The 20699-nt window shown below is 47.2% G+C and overlaps 1 protein-coding gene across 2 annotated transcripts in view; it reads left to right on the forward strand.

Annotated features, from left to right (window-relative positions):
* Positions 1-20699, forward strand: part of LOC138472788 (protein-arginine deiminase type-1-like) — a 432575-nt gene that overhangs the window by 85021 nt on the left and 326855 nt on the right. For both annotated transcript variants that reach the window (XM_069611134.1, XM_069611135.1), the window contains exons 4-5: positions 235-296; positions 962-1079. In XM_069611134.1, coding sequence (XP_069467235.1) covers positions 235-296; positions 962-1079 — 180 coding nt within the window. The remainder of the gene's footprint in view (positions 1-234; positions 297-961; positions 1080-20699) is intronic.

Here is a 20699-nt window from a genome sequence, read left to right on the forward strand (position 1 = left end):
ATGCAACCTACTCTGCTTTAGTATTAACAGCTTTTCAGGGGCACAGACCTATTACGCAATATCATCCGACTTCTCTCTGCATCCTGTCTGCCTCTGGGCTGGCTGTAGAACTTTTTCAATATCCCCAGAAATGTATGCGTTGGGACAAGAGGTTTCCTGTTAGTGAGATGCTATTTCTTTCACTGACTGCATGTGTGTACTTCCAATATCTTCCTCCTCTTTTTCATTGCACAGCCCTCTCTCTGCATGTGGACACAAGTCGAGATGGAACTGTGGACATAAAAAATACAAGCAAGGTAAGGCAGTGCCAGTCCTTTTGTTTACATTGTCAACACAAGGGGTTACGGAATATCTGGAGAAATCTTTCAGGGACAACTGTTCACTTAAGATTGACCCAATATGGGGATCGGAGATGTGACATTTAGAGAAAAGGGAAATGGGTTTGGAAAGAATAATATAGTGTCTCCTACCAATAATGAGTTTTAGTTGAGGATATGTTTTGAACCTCGACCTTGTCGTATGCAATTGAAGACACAGTTAATGAGGTGGTGTGGGTTGGCTGCTGTGCCATAAATGGCGCACCAGATTTCCCGGACAGGACCCTATCCCTTAGTCCCCCAAATTTGGGTTGGCCTTTTGACTATATTTAAATTAGTTTTAGCTTAAATTGAGTACATAAAACACTAACATGTTGTAGCTGTGACTGGATCCAACCAACTATAACTCAACGTTACCAAATCATATTAACCAATGGCTGATCAGGAGTACCTGGGTTATCTATTCTGTCTGTTCCTCTATGTCTAGTTAGAGCTTTAATCCTCATCCATTAGTCTGACCAGGAACATTTCCAATTCTATTAACATTGCAACCATTACTACTCCTTTTTTTGGATAGCAAGAGTAGACCGTATTTTCCTTTTAGAGAGGTTGTCTACAATTGATGTACTGTTCTGCTTCTTCAGGCATCCTGGACATGGGGTCCCTACGGGCATGGCGCCATCCTGCTTGTCAACTGTGACCGGGACGACGCTGATTCTCAGGGCACAGACAATGTTGACATGGAAATATCCTCCTATGCAGGTAAGAAGCTGTGTGGAATAAGATGTGTTATTGGAGAAATTGATTCCTCTGTGGCCCTTTTCTATAGTCACAAGCTTGTTGTAGTGTTCCTCCAGTTTTAGGCAGATATTATGATTACTTGCAAAGATATTTGCAATCCACTCACGTTTTTATAGATCTATATTTGTATGTGCCAAATGGATAGGAGGGTGGTGGGGGGGAACGGGACTCTAAATCCTATTCTTTTTATTTGTCATTTACATTTTGAGGAGAACAGCATGAAAATATAAACATAAGGCATATTACATACAGTCTGGACCAACAAATCTAGTACTCTGTTATATTCAGCAAAGCCTCTTCCTTAGACAGCCTTTACCCAGATTCTTTTTAACATATGCCAGACTCTTATATTTGGTCATGCCAACCTATGCAGAAGCTATTCATTTTGGTGATCCATCAGCTCAGGGAAATAGGCAATTCCTCTCCAGCATGGGGTCTTATTATTAATATTAGGGTATTTATTGAGTGCAGACCTAGCTTTGAGAAGCAACGGAGCACTTTACAACCATAGGGGGAAGAACATGGCGAGGGGAGCAGCGAAACAAGGGACCGGGGAGCTAACAGGGGAGGGGAAAGGTGGGCAATTTGTCAGCAAGGGGATCTACAAGCAACCAAGGGAGGAAACAGTGGCACTCTGATCGCAAAGTCTCAAAGTGGGGGTAGGAGGGTGTGTGGCCTAGGGACCTTCTTTTTCATGTTGTTAAACTACAGTAGCAAGCAATGTTGTCCAAAAAGCATACCATGGAATGATTACACTTCAAAAGAGTTCTAGGAAAACGTGGAGCTGCGTTACGTGGCAATTGCTGAATCAAGGGCACACTGACAGTCTAGCGCCAAGACACAAATGCTGTGATGGTTACATTCAAAGGTGACGCATATATGCCACTGATAGATATTACATTGTAGCACGGTGTAGAGATATCGCGAGAGCCCCACTCTCGCAAGATCTCGCGGCCGCACCAAGCCCGCCCCCGCGCACGGCGCGCGCATTACGGGAGCGGCAGAGGACGCATCAGGACATGTCCTAACGGCTCCTCCGAGATTTGGGCTTGGGGTCTGCACCACCAGGCAGCCCAGCCCCCCAGCCCTGCAGCTGTTAACAGGCACGTTGCCTGGCTGTTTTGGCACGTTTATGAGCATATGTTTGCAGCAGATGTCGCCCAGTTAATAAAGGACATCAAGCTACCCTACAGCCTCCTGTCATCTTTATAAGAGTTTACTACTTAAATTGGCGACGAGGATCACCACTACAACCCACGTGAGAACATGCAAGGAGCGACGCCACCACCGCCCTTCCTGCAACCTCCAAGTAGACCTGCCATCCCGTGGCCGCAATGGCAACCCTTATTCACGATGTATGTGGAGGCACTGGGAGGGGCAGGATTTTCAGCGGCACGGCGCAGGGCTATGTATGTTACTTAATGCCCTGGGAGTGGAAGGGCAGAGGGTGTTTGAGAGTCTCACCCCAATTCCGGTGGCGGGTGACAACGATGATGTCTTTAAGGAGAATCGTAAAGAGATTTGCCAGCAAAGAAAACACAGTGTTGCACAGAATACGTTTTTACAGCCGCAAACAAGAAATCTCAGAACCCGTTGACGATTACGTCACCAAGCTGCGGGAACTGGCGGCGCTGTGCAGTTTTGGCAACAATGCTGAGAGCCTCATCTGCGATATGTTGGTTGTCCACGCAAACAGCAGGAAAGTTCAAGACAAATTCATAGTGGAGAAAGAGTTACAGCTATAGAAAGCGATTGAAATTGGCAGAGCAGTCGAAGAAACAGCGGGAAGACGAAGAGAACTCACAGGAGCTCAGAGTTCCACCGAAATTCAAGCGGTTGCATTTCACTCGAGAAAGGAAAGACAGGCACCGGACCCGAGAGAGGGGAGAGGGGGCAAGAAAGAACCCCTGAAATGCCACAGGTGCACCAGCACGAAACACCTGGCGTTCGACAGGGAGTGCCCAGCCAGAGATAAAGAGTGCTCCATCTGCAAACGCATTGGCCATTTTTCGATTGTGTGTCGATGGAGGAACAAGAAAGTTACCAGCGTAAACACAGATCGCAACATCGAGAGAGAATCGTCCTCCGAAGAGGAGGGGGAGACTCACCGTCATTATGGTAAACAGCACAAGGGCGAGAAGAGAAAAGCCCCATTGTATAATCAAAATCGACGGCCCAGAAACAAAAGTCATTGCGGACTCCGGGTCGGACCTCACCATCATACCCCTACAAACCTACAAAGAAATGGTGGGAAAAGAAAAGGTCCAAGTTCTCACTACACGACACAAACCCACAGTTTTCGGCGGGGCGTCAGTCGAACTACTGGGATATATCAATGGAAAAGTGGAGTTTAAGGGAAGAGAAACCATCACCAGAGTCTACTTCAGTCATGAAGGCCCAGCAGTGCTGGGATGGGACGACCAAGACAAGCTGCAAATCAAACTGGACCCCAGCACAGAAGACCAGGTACTGTCTGTCGGCGCGAGGAGCGGGCCCATTGACAAGAGTGACTATCCAAAACTTTTCTCGGAGGAGCCGGGACACATCAAGGGCTTTGTCCATAAAATAATGCTCAAGAAGAGTGCCGTCTCAGTCAAGCATCGAGTGAGGCCAGTACCAGCAACCGCAAGAGACACGCTCAGGAATCAATTGGACAAAATGAGAGTGGAGGGAGTCATTGAAGAAATTGAATCGTCGGAATGGCTTAGCCCGGTCGTACTCATAAAGAAGCCCAACTCACAAGAGCTGAGAGTGTGCATTGACCTTCGCAGTTTAAACTTAGAAGTCATCACCGACAACTACCCACTACCGAGCATAAGCGAACTCATTCTGTTGATGAAAGAAGCCAGAATATTCTCAAAATTGGATATGAGAAACGCATACCACCAAATACAATTGCACGAAGAGTCGAAACCTCTCACAGCATTCATCACACCGTTTGGCACCTATCAGTTCACCAAGATGCCATTCGGCTTATCGTCAGCGGCATCAGCTTTCCAACGCATGATGGACGTCCTGCTACGGAAGGTCAGAAATGTTGCCTATTTTCAGGATGACATCCTCGTGTACGCAGGGGATGAACAGACACACAATGCCACACTGAGAACTGTCCTGACCAAGCTGCAAGAAGCAGGCGTGAGACTACGCCATGAAAAATGCATATTCAAAGCGAAAGAAGTCGAGTACTTGGGGTACAAAATCTCAGAAAAAGGGATTAGTCCCAAACAAAACTTGATGCATGCCATAATTAAAGCACCGGAACCCACCAGCAAAGATGAAGTAAGATCATTTCTCGGACTGGCAGAGTATTATGCCAAATTTATCCCCAAGTTCTCAGAAACCTCGGCACCACTCCGTGACCTCCTCAAAAAAGGTTCGGAATTCTTGTGGCAAGAACCCCAAAAGAAGGCAGTCGAAAGTATAAAACGGCACATCATGGAAGCGCCGTGTTTACAGCCATTTAACCCAGAGTGGGAGACAGTCATCACCACGGATGCCAGTGCGTATGGACTAGGAGCCGTTCTAACGCAGAAGAAAGGAGACACGGAACATGTGGTAGCCTTTGCCTCGAAGGCTTTGTCCTCGGCGGAACAGAACTACTCCACCATAGAAAAGGAAATGTTGGCATGTGCATGGGCGGTAGAACATTTCAGAACATGTGTGGGGCACGAAATTCAAATTGGTGACAGACCATAAACCCCTCATCCACATGCTCAGCCCGGGAGGCACAAAAGTGTCTACACCCAGATTGGCACGCATTGCAGCAAAACTGCAGGAGTACACGTTTGAAGTGCAGCACATCTCAGGATGGAAGAACTCGCAGGCAGACTGCATGCCGAGACTGCCAGAGGGCAAAGACAAGGCCACCACGTTTCTACAAGGGGAGTGCATCGTGGCATCCATCACTGATATAAAAGCACCTGATTACCTGGAACTCAGTGAAAAACACTGGTTGGAAGAAGACGGAAAAGACCCGACCATGGCAAAAATCCGAGACTGGATCAAGGAAGGGTGGCCCGATGAAAAAGCAATGCCAGAAGGCATGAGACCCTATTGGAAGGTGGCCGAGGAGATATCTGAAACGGACGGAATAATAATGAAAACGGACCAGATAATCCCACCCGTAGGCACGAGGAGAACCATTCTCTGCAGAGCCCATGCGGGTCACCTGGGAAACACGATGACCCGCCGCAGAGTCAGAGAGGCCTACTGGTGGCCTTCCATGGACCAAGAGATTCGCACCATGATAGAGCGGTGTCATGAGTGCCTCAATAGCGACAAAAGATTAAAAGTCAGACAGGCACCCCTAATTCCCACAGAAGTACCAGAAGCGGTGTGGTCAAAAGTGGGCTTAGACTTTATAGGACCCCTGGAGGCGATGGCGCCAGAACATCGGTACGGCATAGTGCTGGTAGATTACCTATCCAAGTGGGTCGAGGCGGAGTTCGTCCCGAACATCACCACCGCGACAGTAATCTAAGTCCTCACTGAAATTTTTCAAAGGGAAGGCCTCCCCAAGGAGGTAGTGACGGACAATGGGGTACAACTTATATCACGGGACATGGAACAATTCCTGAGAAAGCACCACATAGGCCAAAAGAAAGCGGCTTTGTATCAACCCCAAGCCAATGGGCTCGTGGAGAGGGCCAACAGGTTCATTAAAGGGGCCATTCAACTAGCCACAGCCTCTGGAATGGACCCACTGAAAACAACCAAGGAGGCCATAGTGGCCCACAGGCTCACTCCCAACAGGATCACGCAAATATCCCCGTTTCGAATGTTGAGAGGGAGGAGTGCAGCCTCCACGCTCATACCTCCATGGCTGTCCAAAGTAAGAGAGGATGAAGCAGTGGACATGTCAGAGGTGGTGTGGAGAATTGAAAACAGCAAGGCACGCATGAAAACATGGAGTGACCGAAGAAGAAGAACCAAGCATCAGACATGGGAAGGGGAGATTGGGTCAAAATAAGACTGCCAAAAAAAGATCAAATCACAGGCTCGCGGTTCAGCAGACCCATCAAAGTGAGTCACAGGGGAACCAACCATGTTCGCACCGAAGATGGGCGCAGGTGGAATCTGGAAAGAGTAGCCCTTTATCAGAAGAGACAAGAAAGAGCGAGGACCCCGGAGAGATCACATGCGGAAGGAGGATTAGACTATGAGCGAAGGGAAGAACGCGAGCCAGAGAGGGACGACAGAGAGAGGAAAGAAACAGAGATGGAACCGGAAATACCTAGGTCTGAACCAGAACAGGAGCAGACGGAAGTTCACACCGGAGAAGGTGGCCGACCCAGTAGAGAGCACAGAAGACCGGTGAGATACAAAGACTATGTCTTGCAATGAACTTCCTTTGCATTACCCAGGGGAGGTGTGTAGAGATATCGCGAGAGCCCCACTCTCGCGAGATCTCGCGGCCGCACCAAGACCGCCCCCGCGCGCGCCGCACGCATTACGGGAGCGGCAGAGGACGCATCAGGACGTGTCCTGACGGCTCCTCCGAGATTTGGGCTTGGGGCCTGCACCACCAGGCACCCTAGCCCCCCAGCTGTTAACAGGCACGTTGCCTGGTTGTTTTGGCACATTTATGAGCATATGTTTGCAGCAGATGTCGCCCAGTTAATAAAGGACATCAAGCTACCCTACAGCCTCCTGTCATATTTATAAGAGTTTACTACACACGGTATAAGAAAGGGTGGATTCTTGCACAGAAAACAAGAGCAAGAAGCAGAGAGCCATCTTAAAACCCATATTAATGTCTGGGTGAAAACACTGGTCTACCATACCATGGAGTTTAATGGTGGCTAATGGGCAGGCCCTCATTTATGCTTAATAGTGCAGTAATCTTCTTGCAACGCTCCTAGATCATAACCATCTTTAATTGGGCCGAATGGCTGGCCTTGATGGGCAAGGATGGCTCAGTTCTAGACAATCAGGTGCCCAGAACACATTGGTTAGTCTCTGCCCCCAACTGCCTGGTGAAACAATTGAGCAGAATTCACAAACTTCTGATCCAGCAGGTGCACGGAATATGGAAGAGAATATGTGGATGTCACTTCAGTTGCAAATATGTTGCTTACCTCTGCATACAAATTAGTATGTAAGCGTTTCAAAATCCGTGAGCAGGAATCGAGCCGAAATTAGAAGGAAATTAACTAATGCAAACTAATAAACTAACCAACTCTGGAAGAAAGCATGGAGAAGCTGAAAGAAAAGCGACATTTGACATTGACTAGAATGAACTCTGAATCTAAATAAAAAACCAATTCAGTTTTCCAAGCCCTAAGCAATCGAGAAGAGAGGCAGCCTATCCGGACAGGCCTACACCATTAGGATCAAGGATGTAAACACAAAAATAGCCAATGAATAACAAGGGTAGAAAACATCCCATACAGGGTGAAGGAAGACCCCCAATTTTGACCCCCAAACCAGTACTTTAAGGTCTTGACTATATACATATATATATATTCAGGTTATACTTGAAGACAGCAAGAAGGCGACATCGGAGAACAAAGCTTGAAAAATATATTCTCAGGAGGGCCTGTGCAACAATATCGCAATGCCATAGTGCTTGTGGTACGACTGGGGCGGTTTTGCATGTCAATATCGACACGTTTCATTACTTTATTGTGCAGGTGATGGTTTTGACTATTTTATACTGTCCGGTTGTGCTTAAAAAGCCATTATTGACTACATTAATTTCCAAAACTGCCTTAATGGCACCACTCTAACAGCTCAACGTGAAATAAAAAAATAAATACAAATGTGGGCTATATTTGTATGTTGTAACCGCTTACATTCTGTTCCTATTGGAACTACTCTGCAAAACAGGATAAGAATTAGCCACAAAGAACTATACAGGGTTGGGATAACTACCCAGCTAAACACCCTGGGGGGGACTCCATGATCAATTTCCACTTTTGCAAACCGAAACGGACTGGAATTTTAAAATCCCCATGGAATTATGCCACCTTTTCTTTGCGCAGAGATGTTCAGGCCCGATTCTGAGCTGTGGCAAAAGCTGGAGCGGAAAGCCAACATTTTCCACTCCAGTTTCCAGCAGCACCATTCTGGGGTGGGTGGCAAGATTGGAGGCAAGCTGTTGTGCTTTCCAGATGCAAAAGCTCATAAAATCTTTCGTTGTGACGTATGCACCAGCGTCCCTACGAGGAGTTCTAAATAGTCACCAACATTTCTTATTTATTAAAGTGTTGTTGAGCCTTCAGTAAATTTGAAAAGCGGTGTTACCATCCAGGAAAACCTAGCTTTTAACGGAAAAACGTGTTTTATCCCTTTTTTTTTTAAACCTGCAAAGGAGTCTGCCCTTGCAGTCTCTGTCCTGAATTATTGATGCTCGTTAAGGGTTTTGTCGGGCTGAGGCTTTGTTGTCCAGCAGCCACTTCTTAGTTTAACAGAATATGGTGCTTTTAAGAAACGAATTGCTCCTCCATGGAACACTTTTCTATTTGTGCATGCTCCTCAGAATCGGGCCTTGAGAGTTTCACTGAATTAAGTATTGTGCAGTATTAGCACCCGGGGATCGCGTCTGTCCAATCAAGTGACTGAGAACGTGGGCATAATCTGCCAGTGACCACCAATGTTCTCTCTGCCACTGGTGCATTCATTAGTGGAAGAAATTAAAGCATTTTACAAATGCACCTTTTGAAACACCTAAGCTGCATATGCAAGTTCCTTAGCAGCGACAGCCCACAATTGTCCCTTCGGCAGCACCAACATACATCCAAACATACGTCCCTGGTAGTTTTGTCAACACTTAACCAAAAGCATGTTACCATTCCCCAGGAACCGAAAAGTATGGTTGCGTCTAAGGGTCACTTTAAAAGAGGACTTGAGGGCCTACACCTACCAGACACACTTCCGGTCCCTGCCCACAACTCCAATATGTCCTGCCCCCTTTCCTGGAACACCACCTGAACTCTTCCACCCCATGTGAAGCCCCCCAATAGCCTCTACAGGTGGAGTGTCGCTGCTAATAGCAGTGACTATCGAGGCCGCCTCTAGGGTGTCATGTTCACCGGCATTGTGTTGACTCTGGGGGGTCAGGAACATCCTGCATCACTTATTCCCAAAATGATTCACTTCAGGGAGTGGCCCCCTCTGCAGTTCTTTTTCCTGCACCTAGCCTAGCCTAGTCCGTCTCAGGGAAAAGTACAAAGGACTGTGCTATGCTAACATGGGGTCTTTCATAACACCTTGCACTGCTGCATTCAAAATGAAAACATGCATGTAGAAAGAATGAGCGCTTCTTTTGTTTTTACATTTCCACTCCTAAAAAGGGGCGAAAATGTCCCAAAAAATGTGTTGCCAGTTACTGTGAATTGCATACCCAGCACCTCTGTGGGGAAGCACTGACAATAGCACTGCACTCACATGGTTGCTGAGGACCATGTTTACCTTGTAGTTGGGTGTCTGCAAGTTACTTAGATTTGCTGCTTTTAGTGTTTTAATTAGTATTAGGCTTCATACTGTAAAGTTACCCTGTTCTGATGAAAGCCGACCCAACAGCAGCTATACTATTCCAGCTCTTGTAGGCAAAAAACATAGTTGTGTTGACAATATGACTTTAAGTCTGTGTCCCATTGACGCATTGTACAGATTAGTGCTAAAAAGCACTGTGTATTGTATTTGTCTCTCATGTTAATCCTGATAGGATTCCAGAGAATGTATTCCTTTTAAATCACAATCCAAAAATATTGGCTTTGGCTGAACACTAAATGTATCATGTATAGATATTGTATGTAATTTGTTTAGTATCCTGCTGTGTGGAGTACATTTACCCACTCAGCAGAATTCCCCTCCATCACAAAGCTGCACTTCTGCAGTTACCAGCAAAATGGCTGCGGTGGCTCCTTTGAGCACCATTGCCTCGCATCAAAGCTGCATTTTGCAGGTATAAAACGATGGCTGCACTGTCTTGCCAAGAACCTATTGGGCAAGATGGAACAGGAAGCACACCCAGAAAGGCTGCCTGTGGGTTTTCTTATGTGCACCAAAGAGAATTCAAAAGCAGCACTGCTTTGCTGCTAGCTCAGAATTTCCACTTAAAGGAAATATTTTACATTTAAAATGATGCACCCTGATGCTCCTGTCATCTGTTAAACAATATACAGTTCTGATCCAGTGAGGCCCAACTATGCCCAGCCATATGCCAGTTGTGCTTTAGCAAAAGAACGCATTTCTCACAGAATGACAGGCTGTGTCAGGCAAGATCTGGGAAATCACCAGTAACTTCACTCCCAGCCTTACGGAAAAATGCTTGGCTTTTATGCTACACAATGTCAAAAATAAACACTTCAAAAGAAACCCTAGCTCTCTGTGCATATGTCAATTTCGGCGGACCTGTGCCTTGAACAGGTTGCTATGTAGGAGAAACTGATTAGGGGTGCAAACAATGTTTTTAATCCAGAGGGTAGAGAATACAGAATTTGAAAGGGACAATCCAGCAGAATTCACCATGTGTCAAAATGGGCTTTTGCAAACAAGAAAGATATCTGTTTTAAAAGTGTAATATTAGATAAGGCCCTGTCCTTGCCTAGAAATTTAAGGGGGTTTGGTTAAAATATAACATAATGTTTTATTCTAACAGCCTTGCCTTTTGAGCGCAGAAAAACTAAATAAGTAAATAATTGCATTGGCTGTACTGGGGAAGCAGCCAAACAGGTTTCCTGCATGGCTTCAAAGTACAATTGTGTGCTGGCAGCAGGAGTGGTCTTCCCCCAAAAGGAGCCACATGGTTTTCTGGGAAACCTACGTGTTACCTTAAGCATCTGGAAGCTCTGAATGGACCAAGAGGATGCATCTCACACCCTCGTCAGACTTGTGTCTGTGCTCCAGCTTGAGACAATAGATTCTGGGACACGTACATGTTACTTTTGGAAGTGACACCGATCATTCACTCAAACCGAGAACCTCCATGGCGGCCCTGGGCTAAACTGACAGTTGGTGGTAGCCTGGAAAGACATGACCATATTTGGAGGACAAAGGGCCCGTCCATCTGGCTTAAAATACTGTTTTCATTAATACACTTTAAGGCTGTTATTTCGATAACCGGGCAACGCAGTAATGTAAAAGGTTTACAATTTAAATGTAATTTTTGTGTCTTTAAAACAAGATATCGGGGCTGTCCATAGCATGTATGGGACGGAAACGCCAGGAAAATGTGAATCATGGGGAAAGTATAGATGGTGGAACATTAAAAATGAATGGAAATATGCTCTATGATGATATGTAAACATACCTAAAGTTGTGGGATTTTGGGTGAAGCGGTTCCCACTAAAAAGTATGAAAAATTATTAGAAGGGTGAAACAAAGTCCTACAAACTTGGGAGTTGGACATGTTCTGTCTGAAATATGCAATCTGCCTATGTAATTTGCAAAAGTGCCACAACTGCAAAAAAGGAGCGATTTATGTCTAAATTGATTTTTGGCAAAAATGACTGTGGGATGGCTTTGTACCTCGTAAAACACAACCCTGTAAACTGAGTCCCCTCCTTGAGGAGGCAACCAACATAGGCTGACCTATTTGGTTCTTAGGTGTAGGTCTAGCTTAGTTCTGTCCAACAATAAATCTTGTGATGTCACCCGCCTTATAAATAAAGGGGAAAAGCTCACAAGGGGGAGACTCTTTCCTGAATTTCCAGTGCCTGCGTATCCAGATATTCCACCGTCATACTGCAAGATTCCAGATTCTACTGCCAGGCCAGAGCATAGCTCACCCTATCCAGGCAGGACCATTGATGCAGAAACCCAACAAAAAATCCCAATAACTAGGGGGAAAAGCTGTGGTACCCTTTTGGGAGTATCCTGTGACCAGACCTGCTTTTTGCCCCACTACCTGCATGTCGCTGTGCCGTGACCAGACAGGCCCAGCTGTTTTCTGCTAGGAGAGCCCCGCGGTGACCAGTGACCAGATATTGCCTTGAGTCCAGAAACCCGGTTGGCTGTCACAAATTCCAAACTCCAGCGCTGATTGTGAGTATTTCCCCATCCCATAGCAACACATAGCATACCCCATCTTGATACCTTGTCTTTGTTCTGCTCTCTAAGCAATCCCATCAATAACCTGATAACTTGTTTAAAACATTTCGAATTCTCTGTGCATCCTGTCCTCTATTTCTTAGTATTAGCTCCATTCTTCCACTCACTTTTGTCTTGTAAGTCCTTAGCAATATTTTGATTTAAATAAATTAATTCTCCCTAAGAAAAGAAGCACACTGCGTGAAGGGTTATAACTGCAGCTTAACTTTTCTATTCATGGGTGGCATTTCTCTTTTCTAGCCATTAAATCTAGTTTAAGTGAAACTTGTCCTTTCCTTTCCCAAACGATTTTCTCTTATAACTGCTTTATTTTCGAAAAACTGAATCTCCTTCCATATTGAAAATCTCATCCAATTATTCAGTTAGTCGCTCTTTCCCTTCCATATTATCCCTGTGATGTGCATCTACCCCCAGCCTAAAAACCGCATTCAGGTTCTGTCTATTTCACACGTTGTTTTAAAAAAAAAAGTTTTGCCATTTAAAACTGCAAAAGAAAAAAATGCAACTTTTCAACATGTGATTTTGGCTGCACTGTGTTTTTACTTTTAAGTTGCTTTTTGAACTGTATACCCTTTGTTGATACCTCGCCTTGTAGTTGCTAGTGATATTACATCCCTGATACTGTGATAAATCATATTTACCTCATTTATTCAACTGCACGCAAATTAATTATTTACCAATTCCGAGTGTCATTTTCTGCAATTGCAAAGGGTTTTAAAATCCCTGACTCCTTGCGGCTCCTTTCTATCCACTCAATATTCGATTAGTTGGGGTTTGAGGGAGCATTCCAGGGGGAAATGTTAACTTGGGTGCTATCTTCTCGAATAGAAAAAGTGCTCCTATTCATTTGTGCTTTGGGTATGTTCTTGTAGAAGGTCAACCAAGTGTATTTCCTTAGTTTACATTGTAACCATCACCCCATTGGTGATTGCTGCACAATATTAAAATGATGTGCTTTTCTTTGATTTTAAAATAAATAAATATTGTATTCCCACCAACCGGCCTTGTTCATGGTCCATTGTTACTCGGGGTATTTGTAAAAGCGGGTGTGAGACATGTTGGGTGCCAGCTCAATTCAAACTCATAGAAAATAAAGAAAAAGTATTCTAATTGAGCGCTACATCCTAGGCTAAGGGCAAGAGTCCTGGTCTGGTGTGTGACGCCCGATTGGGATCCTTTACACCTGTGACATTCTGTGAATTGATAATCAATGATTTTTGTATATTAACTTTGCCAATCAGCAATCATTGTCACCATGTTGTAATTAATAACAGAAGTAAGTGTTTTGGGTTCAATGTCCTTGCTCATTTGCTTTTGATATTGCACTCCCCCATTCTGCTGCATCGCCCCTCTGCTCCTATACACTCTGGAGATGCGGCGTATATGTCCACATACCAAACACTGGGGTGGTTCCCTCATTTGCCTCCGGTACCCTCCAGAGGAACCCTATGGGCCTTGTACATTGTAGGTGCCCCCCCTCTTCCTCCGAACCCGTGCTGGGCATCCCCCCGCCCATGACACCCCCTCCTGCGGGCAGCAGTGCGTACTGCATTTGTGGTGCATTTTGTCCTCCCGTACTTGTGAACACTGCCCCTTCCATGGCATATTTTGACAGTTTCTTCTGCACTCACTTTGCCTCCTCATGCTTTCTTTCCTTGCACTTTTTTCTCCCATTTTCCTGCATTAGCCTGCAATAGTGTAGCGTGGTGAGTTGAATTTTTGACCACAGTTTTGCTTTCATCCCCACTAACCTCTTGAGTTGCTTTTGAACGTGTTCTGGCAACCCATGACACAGCACAGTATATGATAGAATAATCCACTGTCTTGTCTCATGCTTCTCGTGTTTCAAGTCTCCATTTCTCTTGAATAGCCTGAATATTCTGTAAGGGGTCTTCGTTCTCCCCCATTTTGCATGCCATGATTGCGCTAATGTCTGAGGTGTCAGGGTACTGCACCTGTAGAGCTTAGATGTGAACCATTGTGCGCCATGTTCGGGCGGCTACTCCTGGCTAGCCGGCCCTTTTCCATACGTCAGCAGCAACCTCTCAGAGAATCGCAGAGAGTATGCTTTTCATGTCCCCCACTGCTAATGTCTGACCTGCCCGTTAGTCTTTCCATCTTGTATATCCATTTCCCTGCTCCCGCAGTCAACGAGGATAGCTTATACCTCAATGTACTGAGGTCTCCCCATCCCTTCTCCAGTAGGGGGAACTGTGTTAGTCCGATCTCCCCCTTCAGTCTCCCAGTGTCTTTGATGGTGGTGAACGCCCTCTATAATTCTCCGCTCCTGCGCTCTGGAAGGTCTCTCAGCCTCTGTGTATATGGGGTAACGCTGTCAATGCTACCAGATGTAGCCCTAGAACGATGTGCCCTTTCGTCTTTGTCACCCCGCAATCCACCTTGGTTTTGTCTAATCCCCCTATTGTGTCTCGGTTTATGCCCTTCCCTAAGCTCCCTCGGGCAGGCCATCCTAGTCCCTCATCCTCACTTCCTCTGAAGTCATCGTCCAACCGGGTGTCTCTGCAATCACTGTCAATACTGTCTTGGAAATTTGGCCTTCTCAACACTGCGCCTCCCTGCTGTCCTTCTTCTGTATCAATCATGTTTCTGCAGTCCCCCCCCTCATGGAGGACCCGGTATTGCTTTTGCTTGTCAGCATAGCTGCCCTAACACACTTCCTGTTTCGCTCTCTGTCTACTTGCTCTTCCCTCTCCATGTCATCCTCAAAATGTGCTAAACCCAGATTAATCCTTACCTCTCTCACTATGTGCTCTTCCTCTTCATTCCGCCATCGCTCTCTTACGAGCCGCTCTATTTCTAACTTTCTCTTCTCCCTTTATCTGTATTTAGCTCTATTTGCCTTTCCCTTTCTCCATCTTCCCTTATCTTGCCATTTCCTCAAGCTCTCGCTCCCTCCATATCTCTCGTTGTTCACGTTCTCCTGCTTCGCCTTCTGTTTTTCTCTTCGCACCCTCTCGCATTCTTCCTTTTCCTCCTTCTCGTCTGTCTATCTCTTCCATTATCTCTGACCATTCGCTAGCTTCACCCATGTCCTTAGAAGCCATTGCTTCGTTGGTTGTTCCTCCTGCTTCTACCACATCTAATTTAAGCAATATCTGTCCTCCCACCCACTCATTCGATGCTATATTCTCAAGTCCTTCCCTTTTCCCCTGTGCTCCCAGGTCGCTATCCTTCACATGCGTTTGTATCTTGCTGTGCTCTCTTTTCTCCTCCTTTGTTTTCTGTCCCGGCGGCTGTTTGTCTGGCTTTATCACGCCCCTCCCTTCTGCTGTATGCTGGAGGTGCAAATACTGGGTTTGTGTACCCTGCTGCTGCTCTTAGTTCCCTTGCTGGACATAATCCTTGTGCCCTTGCTGTTGCCCCTTCATTCCCATGTTCAGGAAGAGGAGTGGGAGTGGGAGTGGGGACACAAGGCTTTTGGGCCGGGGCCTCATGTTGGTTCAGCATCCATTGATGTGAAGTGGGAAAATGGGAAAACACCCTCCCCCTGTTCTCATCCAGAGACTGGCCTAGAAGATCGCGGCCCAAGCACCCCCCGCGAGAGGAGTTTGACCCATTCACTTCTTCACCTGATGACAAGGTACCATGTGTCCACGGTCCCCACAAACGAGGAGCATGCCCAATAGCATGCCCTGGTGAAGCAGACATCTGCGGCATGGACCAGCTCGACTAACGCAACAACCACGAAACTCAACATTGTTAGAGATGCCATGGCGACATAGCCAACTGACAAGAACACACGTGCCACCATGCACACTGGTCACTCACACACCAAACTCCACAAAGAACATACTCAGTGCTATGATGTAGCGGACTGGCACAACCATGGACATGCATCATTGTTATTTTTCACATAGGCCTCCTACTGCACCGCAAAAACGCAAGATGCCTGAAGAGCTCGTGTATACGCTTGCAGATGCTTTGCCACCCCATTCCCATAGACGCCATCATATATGCTTATTGCTGCTTGTGACACTCTGTCACCCTGCGACACCCACATTATGGATTATGTACCACTACCCAGAAGCTAGGCCGAGTAGGCCGCACGCCAGAGTCCCCAGGCAAGAGCCTCTCAGACGACAGCCCTCCCAAGACTAAAAGCAAAGCGCTGACCACGCAGAACGAGCCCTAACGCGAGCTCACCACCAAGGCCGCAATGTTGCAACCCACGTGCCGCGCTCTCAGTGCCAAGGTTACACCTGCCACCGCCAAGCACCCCTCTGATCCGAAATACAAATCAAATGCTCATAATTCTGCTCCAGCTACGGTCTCTCCACATGTGACCAAGCCGAACTGACAAAATGCCAAGCTCATGAGACAGTCGCCAGGGTCCCACGTCTGGGATAAAGGTTGCAACAACGAAGCGACAAGTTGGACACCTACACCGATGGGAAAGGCGTGATAATCAGCCACTAGCTAGACCTGTCCATTGTCCACCATTAACACATAGTTGCACATTGTTGCCAGCATCAGGTACATCGCGAGCTGGGAACTGCGATGGTCCCAGGCTTGGGGGCTCGCGAAAGAACCAAACGGAGTACAAGGGGCACCTCACTGATGCCATTTCAGCTAGCCCATCACCAGTGTCCCCTCGTAACCAATTTGTTGTAGCAACTTTTTAGAGACAACCCAAGTGTACCACCTGACCCGTCCTTATCCACTAATATTCATTCATATAGGTAGCTATACTAACCCACCACTAAGTGGCGATAGGTTTTGTGACGATTTTCCCAGGTGACGCTAGTAGCGCGTCATACTACGGTAAAAAGGGACTGCGAGCCCACTAACGATGAGAGCGTCTCCCCGGATGCATACGGGCTGAGAACAATCACTGCCGTTATTCTAATAAACAGCAGTAATTACTTTGCTCTTGTGTGTGCCTAATACTCCTTTTGGGACGTGGGAGGAGTTGGGGCCTCCCCAGCCCCGGAGGTCTGCGGACGGCTCTGCCGGCCCCCGGGAAATCACCCCGACACGTTGGAGGCACTGCTGATATCTGTTTGAGGTCTACCTAACCTGAGGGCATAACTGCCAGGCCTCTTGCAACAAGGCAGCCCGGCAGCGCGTCCCCCTCTGCCGTTGCCCCCTTTTGAGGACTGCAGGACCATCGCGGAACTGCAAGAAAACCAGACAGCACAATCCGGACATTGGCCCTCGGGAGCCGACTTGAGAAGTATCCTGCCCGCGGTTGGCGAGTGTCCAGATGAGGGGAGGTGGTGAGCAGCTTTGGAGGGGTGTCCGCCGTCGAGCGGCCCCGGCTCACAAGGACTTGGTGAGTATGACACGCCCAACTAGCAACGTAATGTTGTGCGGGAGGGGGGAGGAATTGTGAAGAGGGAGGCGGGTGGTTGTAGCAGTATGTGGAAATTGATTTTGACTAATAAGCGGCAGCTGAGGTGTGAGGCGTAGTGGGACAGGCACGAGGGCCATCCCCTACAGTGTCACAGAGTGAGTTGGGTGGGGCCCTAGGCACCCACGTACGACTGTTGGAGGGCACAGATTGGTTTGAGCTCGCAGATACCTGTGTAAGGGGGAGGGGTGTGGCTTTCCTATGAGTTGACGTTGTAGATCAATGGATAGATGAGGATCCCTACTAATTGAGTGTTGAAGCTCGTTAAGTAGATGATGTTTTCCCGCAGGGGGTAGCTAGGTTGTTTACCGAGTGCGGAAGATAATTGGCTGGTTAAGCCCCTCTGGAGAGGGGGGGGGGCGTATCACACGCGAGGCGACGCAGCGTGCCCAGTCCGATTATAAAAGTTTATTGTTGATAGTTGAGGCGGGAAGACAGCTGTGGGGTTAGTGGGGGATGAAAGTGTGAGAAATAGCGCGCATTGTAAGGTTTGGAAATTGTACGTACTTACAGGATCTTGTGGAGGTTGGTGACGTCGCCCATAAGGCTTGTAGAGGACACCGCGACTGTCTCGCATCAATTAGGGGAGTGGTCGAGGATAAGAGACATGAAGGCGTTAGGGGAAAAAGAAGGGGGAAAAGTGGCCGTGCACGGAGAATGCCAGCCGCGCCTGAAGGGGGAAGGGCAAAGGTGGGAGAGGCAGCCGCGCACAGAGAATGGCGACCGTGCTCGACAAGGGGCTGCACAAGAAGAGGGAGCGGACTGAGCAGATAGCAGGGACGGGAGAAGGAGGAGCTAAGTTGAAGGGGCATCGAGTGCAGGAGACACAGGAAGGTGGGGCCGCCTAGAGGCGCGCCGCACAGGACACATAGCCGTAGGGGGCTTTGTGTGCCACGGCCAAAGGGGGCCATAGTTGTAACATCTGAAAGAAAGGAATAACAAAACCATACTAGTGTAACATCAGAAGTGTTTTCCTTTTCAGCGGACAGTCGGAGGTCCCCAGTTTACGGGGCCAGGTAAAAGGTTAGCGTTGAGAAAAAATAAAAGTGTAACATGGCAACGTATTATGGGTCGGGGGCAGGAGCAGGATTGGGGTTCAGAGCAAATGCTTTAACTACACCACTCCAGCACATCTGCGCGACATTGTCACCACACATGGAGAAAATAATAAAGTATAGTATTGAATGGACACAAGAAACGGACAACAAGGTAGGGGTACCGTGGCCGCCCAATGGCAGCTTCGATACGTTTACCCAATGCTATCTGCTAACATATCTTCACAATACATACAAGGGGAAGAAATTGGCAAACCACCAAGTTTTTAACCTTTGGAAGATGTTCCAGGGAACTAGACCAGGAGACCCAGGTATGTTTACAGTACAGGGGGTAAAAGAGGAGAAGGGGATGAAGGAGGAAAAAACAGTAAAAGAAGAGAAGGTGTAAGGAGGGGATGGGGGTAAGGAAGCAAAGAACATGCCCAGCGCTGAAGAAAGTGAGGAGGAAACAGAAGGATCATTTGCGGTAGCAGATGTAAAAGTAAGGGCAGAGGACATGCCAATGGCTAAGGTAGTGAAGAAGGAGGAAGGGGGGTTGTACCCAATAACAGAATTTAGAGAAGCAGCATGGCAGCAACTAACAGCTGCTGAGGGATACTCCAACCCTGCGTACAACCCCCCACCATACGCACCCCCAGACGTTTGTCAAAAAAGGATGGGGCGGCAGGTACGGTAGATTCTACCACAACACCGTTAGGAACGGGGGACGACAAGAGCGCCCTGGGGAAGTTTGCAAACGTAGGGCAAGATGAGTGGGTAGCAGCACAGGTGCTTCTAAAGCTCCAGGGAACACTAACAAGGGAAGAGGAGGACACAGTGAAAAAGGTAAATAAGGAAGAGAAGGATGACACACAAACAGAGCACGAGGCAAGTAAAGAGGGAGAAGGGCGGCTTTCACAGGAGGAGGAAGAGATATTGGAGGAAAGGTTGGCGGAATTGAGGCAATACGAAGTGCACTGATTAGACAGTTCGAGAGGGAGACACGGAAGAGACAGGAGGACAAGAAGGCACATAAGGAGGAGTTGGCGAGAATGAAGGAACGGGCAGAAGGAAGGTAAAAGGAAAAAGAGTGCATAAGGGCAATAGCGGAAAGAATGGCACATGCAGAAAATGGGGAGCTGAGAAGGGAGGAGGAGGAGAGGGAGGAGAATGATAGGGAAATGGGAATGTGGAAAAAGATTATTTCTGAAAGCGCACAAAAGTATGAAGAAAGTAAGGTCATAGAAAGCATATTAAAAAGGGAAGGGAGAAAATGGGGGAGAAAGGAAGACGAGGAACGAATAATAGCAAAGGTGAGTGCAGAGGTATTGGAAGAGCTCCACAGGAAACGAGCGGAAATAGGTGGCGAAGTAGTGGAGAAGAAGAAAGAGGCGAAAGGAGATCTGAGAATGGAGCATGGAAGTACGTGCGCCAGGACAAGGAGGTGGCATCAACATCAACGCAGGGGGCTGAGGTTGAAGAAAGTGAAAACACAGATGTGGATTTGCTAGATTTACGAACAGTGACCGTAGGAGAGAAGAGCACAGAGTGGGGATTCACATTTCCAGACGGATTTTGCAGCAAGGACGAGGACAGTTCAAGCACCAGTAGAAGAGATGGCAATAGGGAAAGTTTAGACAAACTGTACATAACACGCTCTAACTGCGAGTCACCTTGGGCATGCGAGAGGCGGGGACAACAAAATGCAGGAGAAACAAAGATGGAGGAAACAAAGAAAATGCTGCATCCACGAACACCTACACCACGTCCGCTGACACCAACCCCCGTACACACCCCATATGTCGGTAGACTGAGGGACCTCCCAGGACGTAGGCAGGAAGAACGAGCAAACACACCAACGATAGGACAAGAAGGTTATAAGAGGGGAAGAAAGGATATAGGAGGTGAAAGGATAAACTCCTGTAACATTGACAGTATTGAAGAATTACCAGATATGGAGGAAGATGATGAATATACTAACATTACCACACATAGGGGTTGAGGGGAGAAGAGAGGGAGTACAATTTAATCCCACTATTAGAGAAGGGAGGAGCCAGACCACAATATATCCCCTGGAAACATGCCGATAAGGAAAATATAAAATGCAGGCTTCCGTCTGAG

The sequence above is a fragment of the Ambystoma mexicanum genome, chromosome 8, assembly GCF_040938575.1.
Source record: "Ambystoma mexicanum isolate Mex_15411 chromosome 8, UKY_AmexF1_1, whole genome shotgun sequence".
Classification (NCBI taxonomy): Eukaryota; Metazoa; Chordata; class Amphibia; order Caudata; family Ambystomatidae; genus Ambystoma; species Ambystoma mexicanum.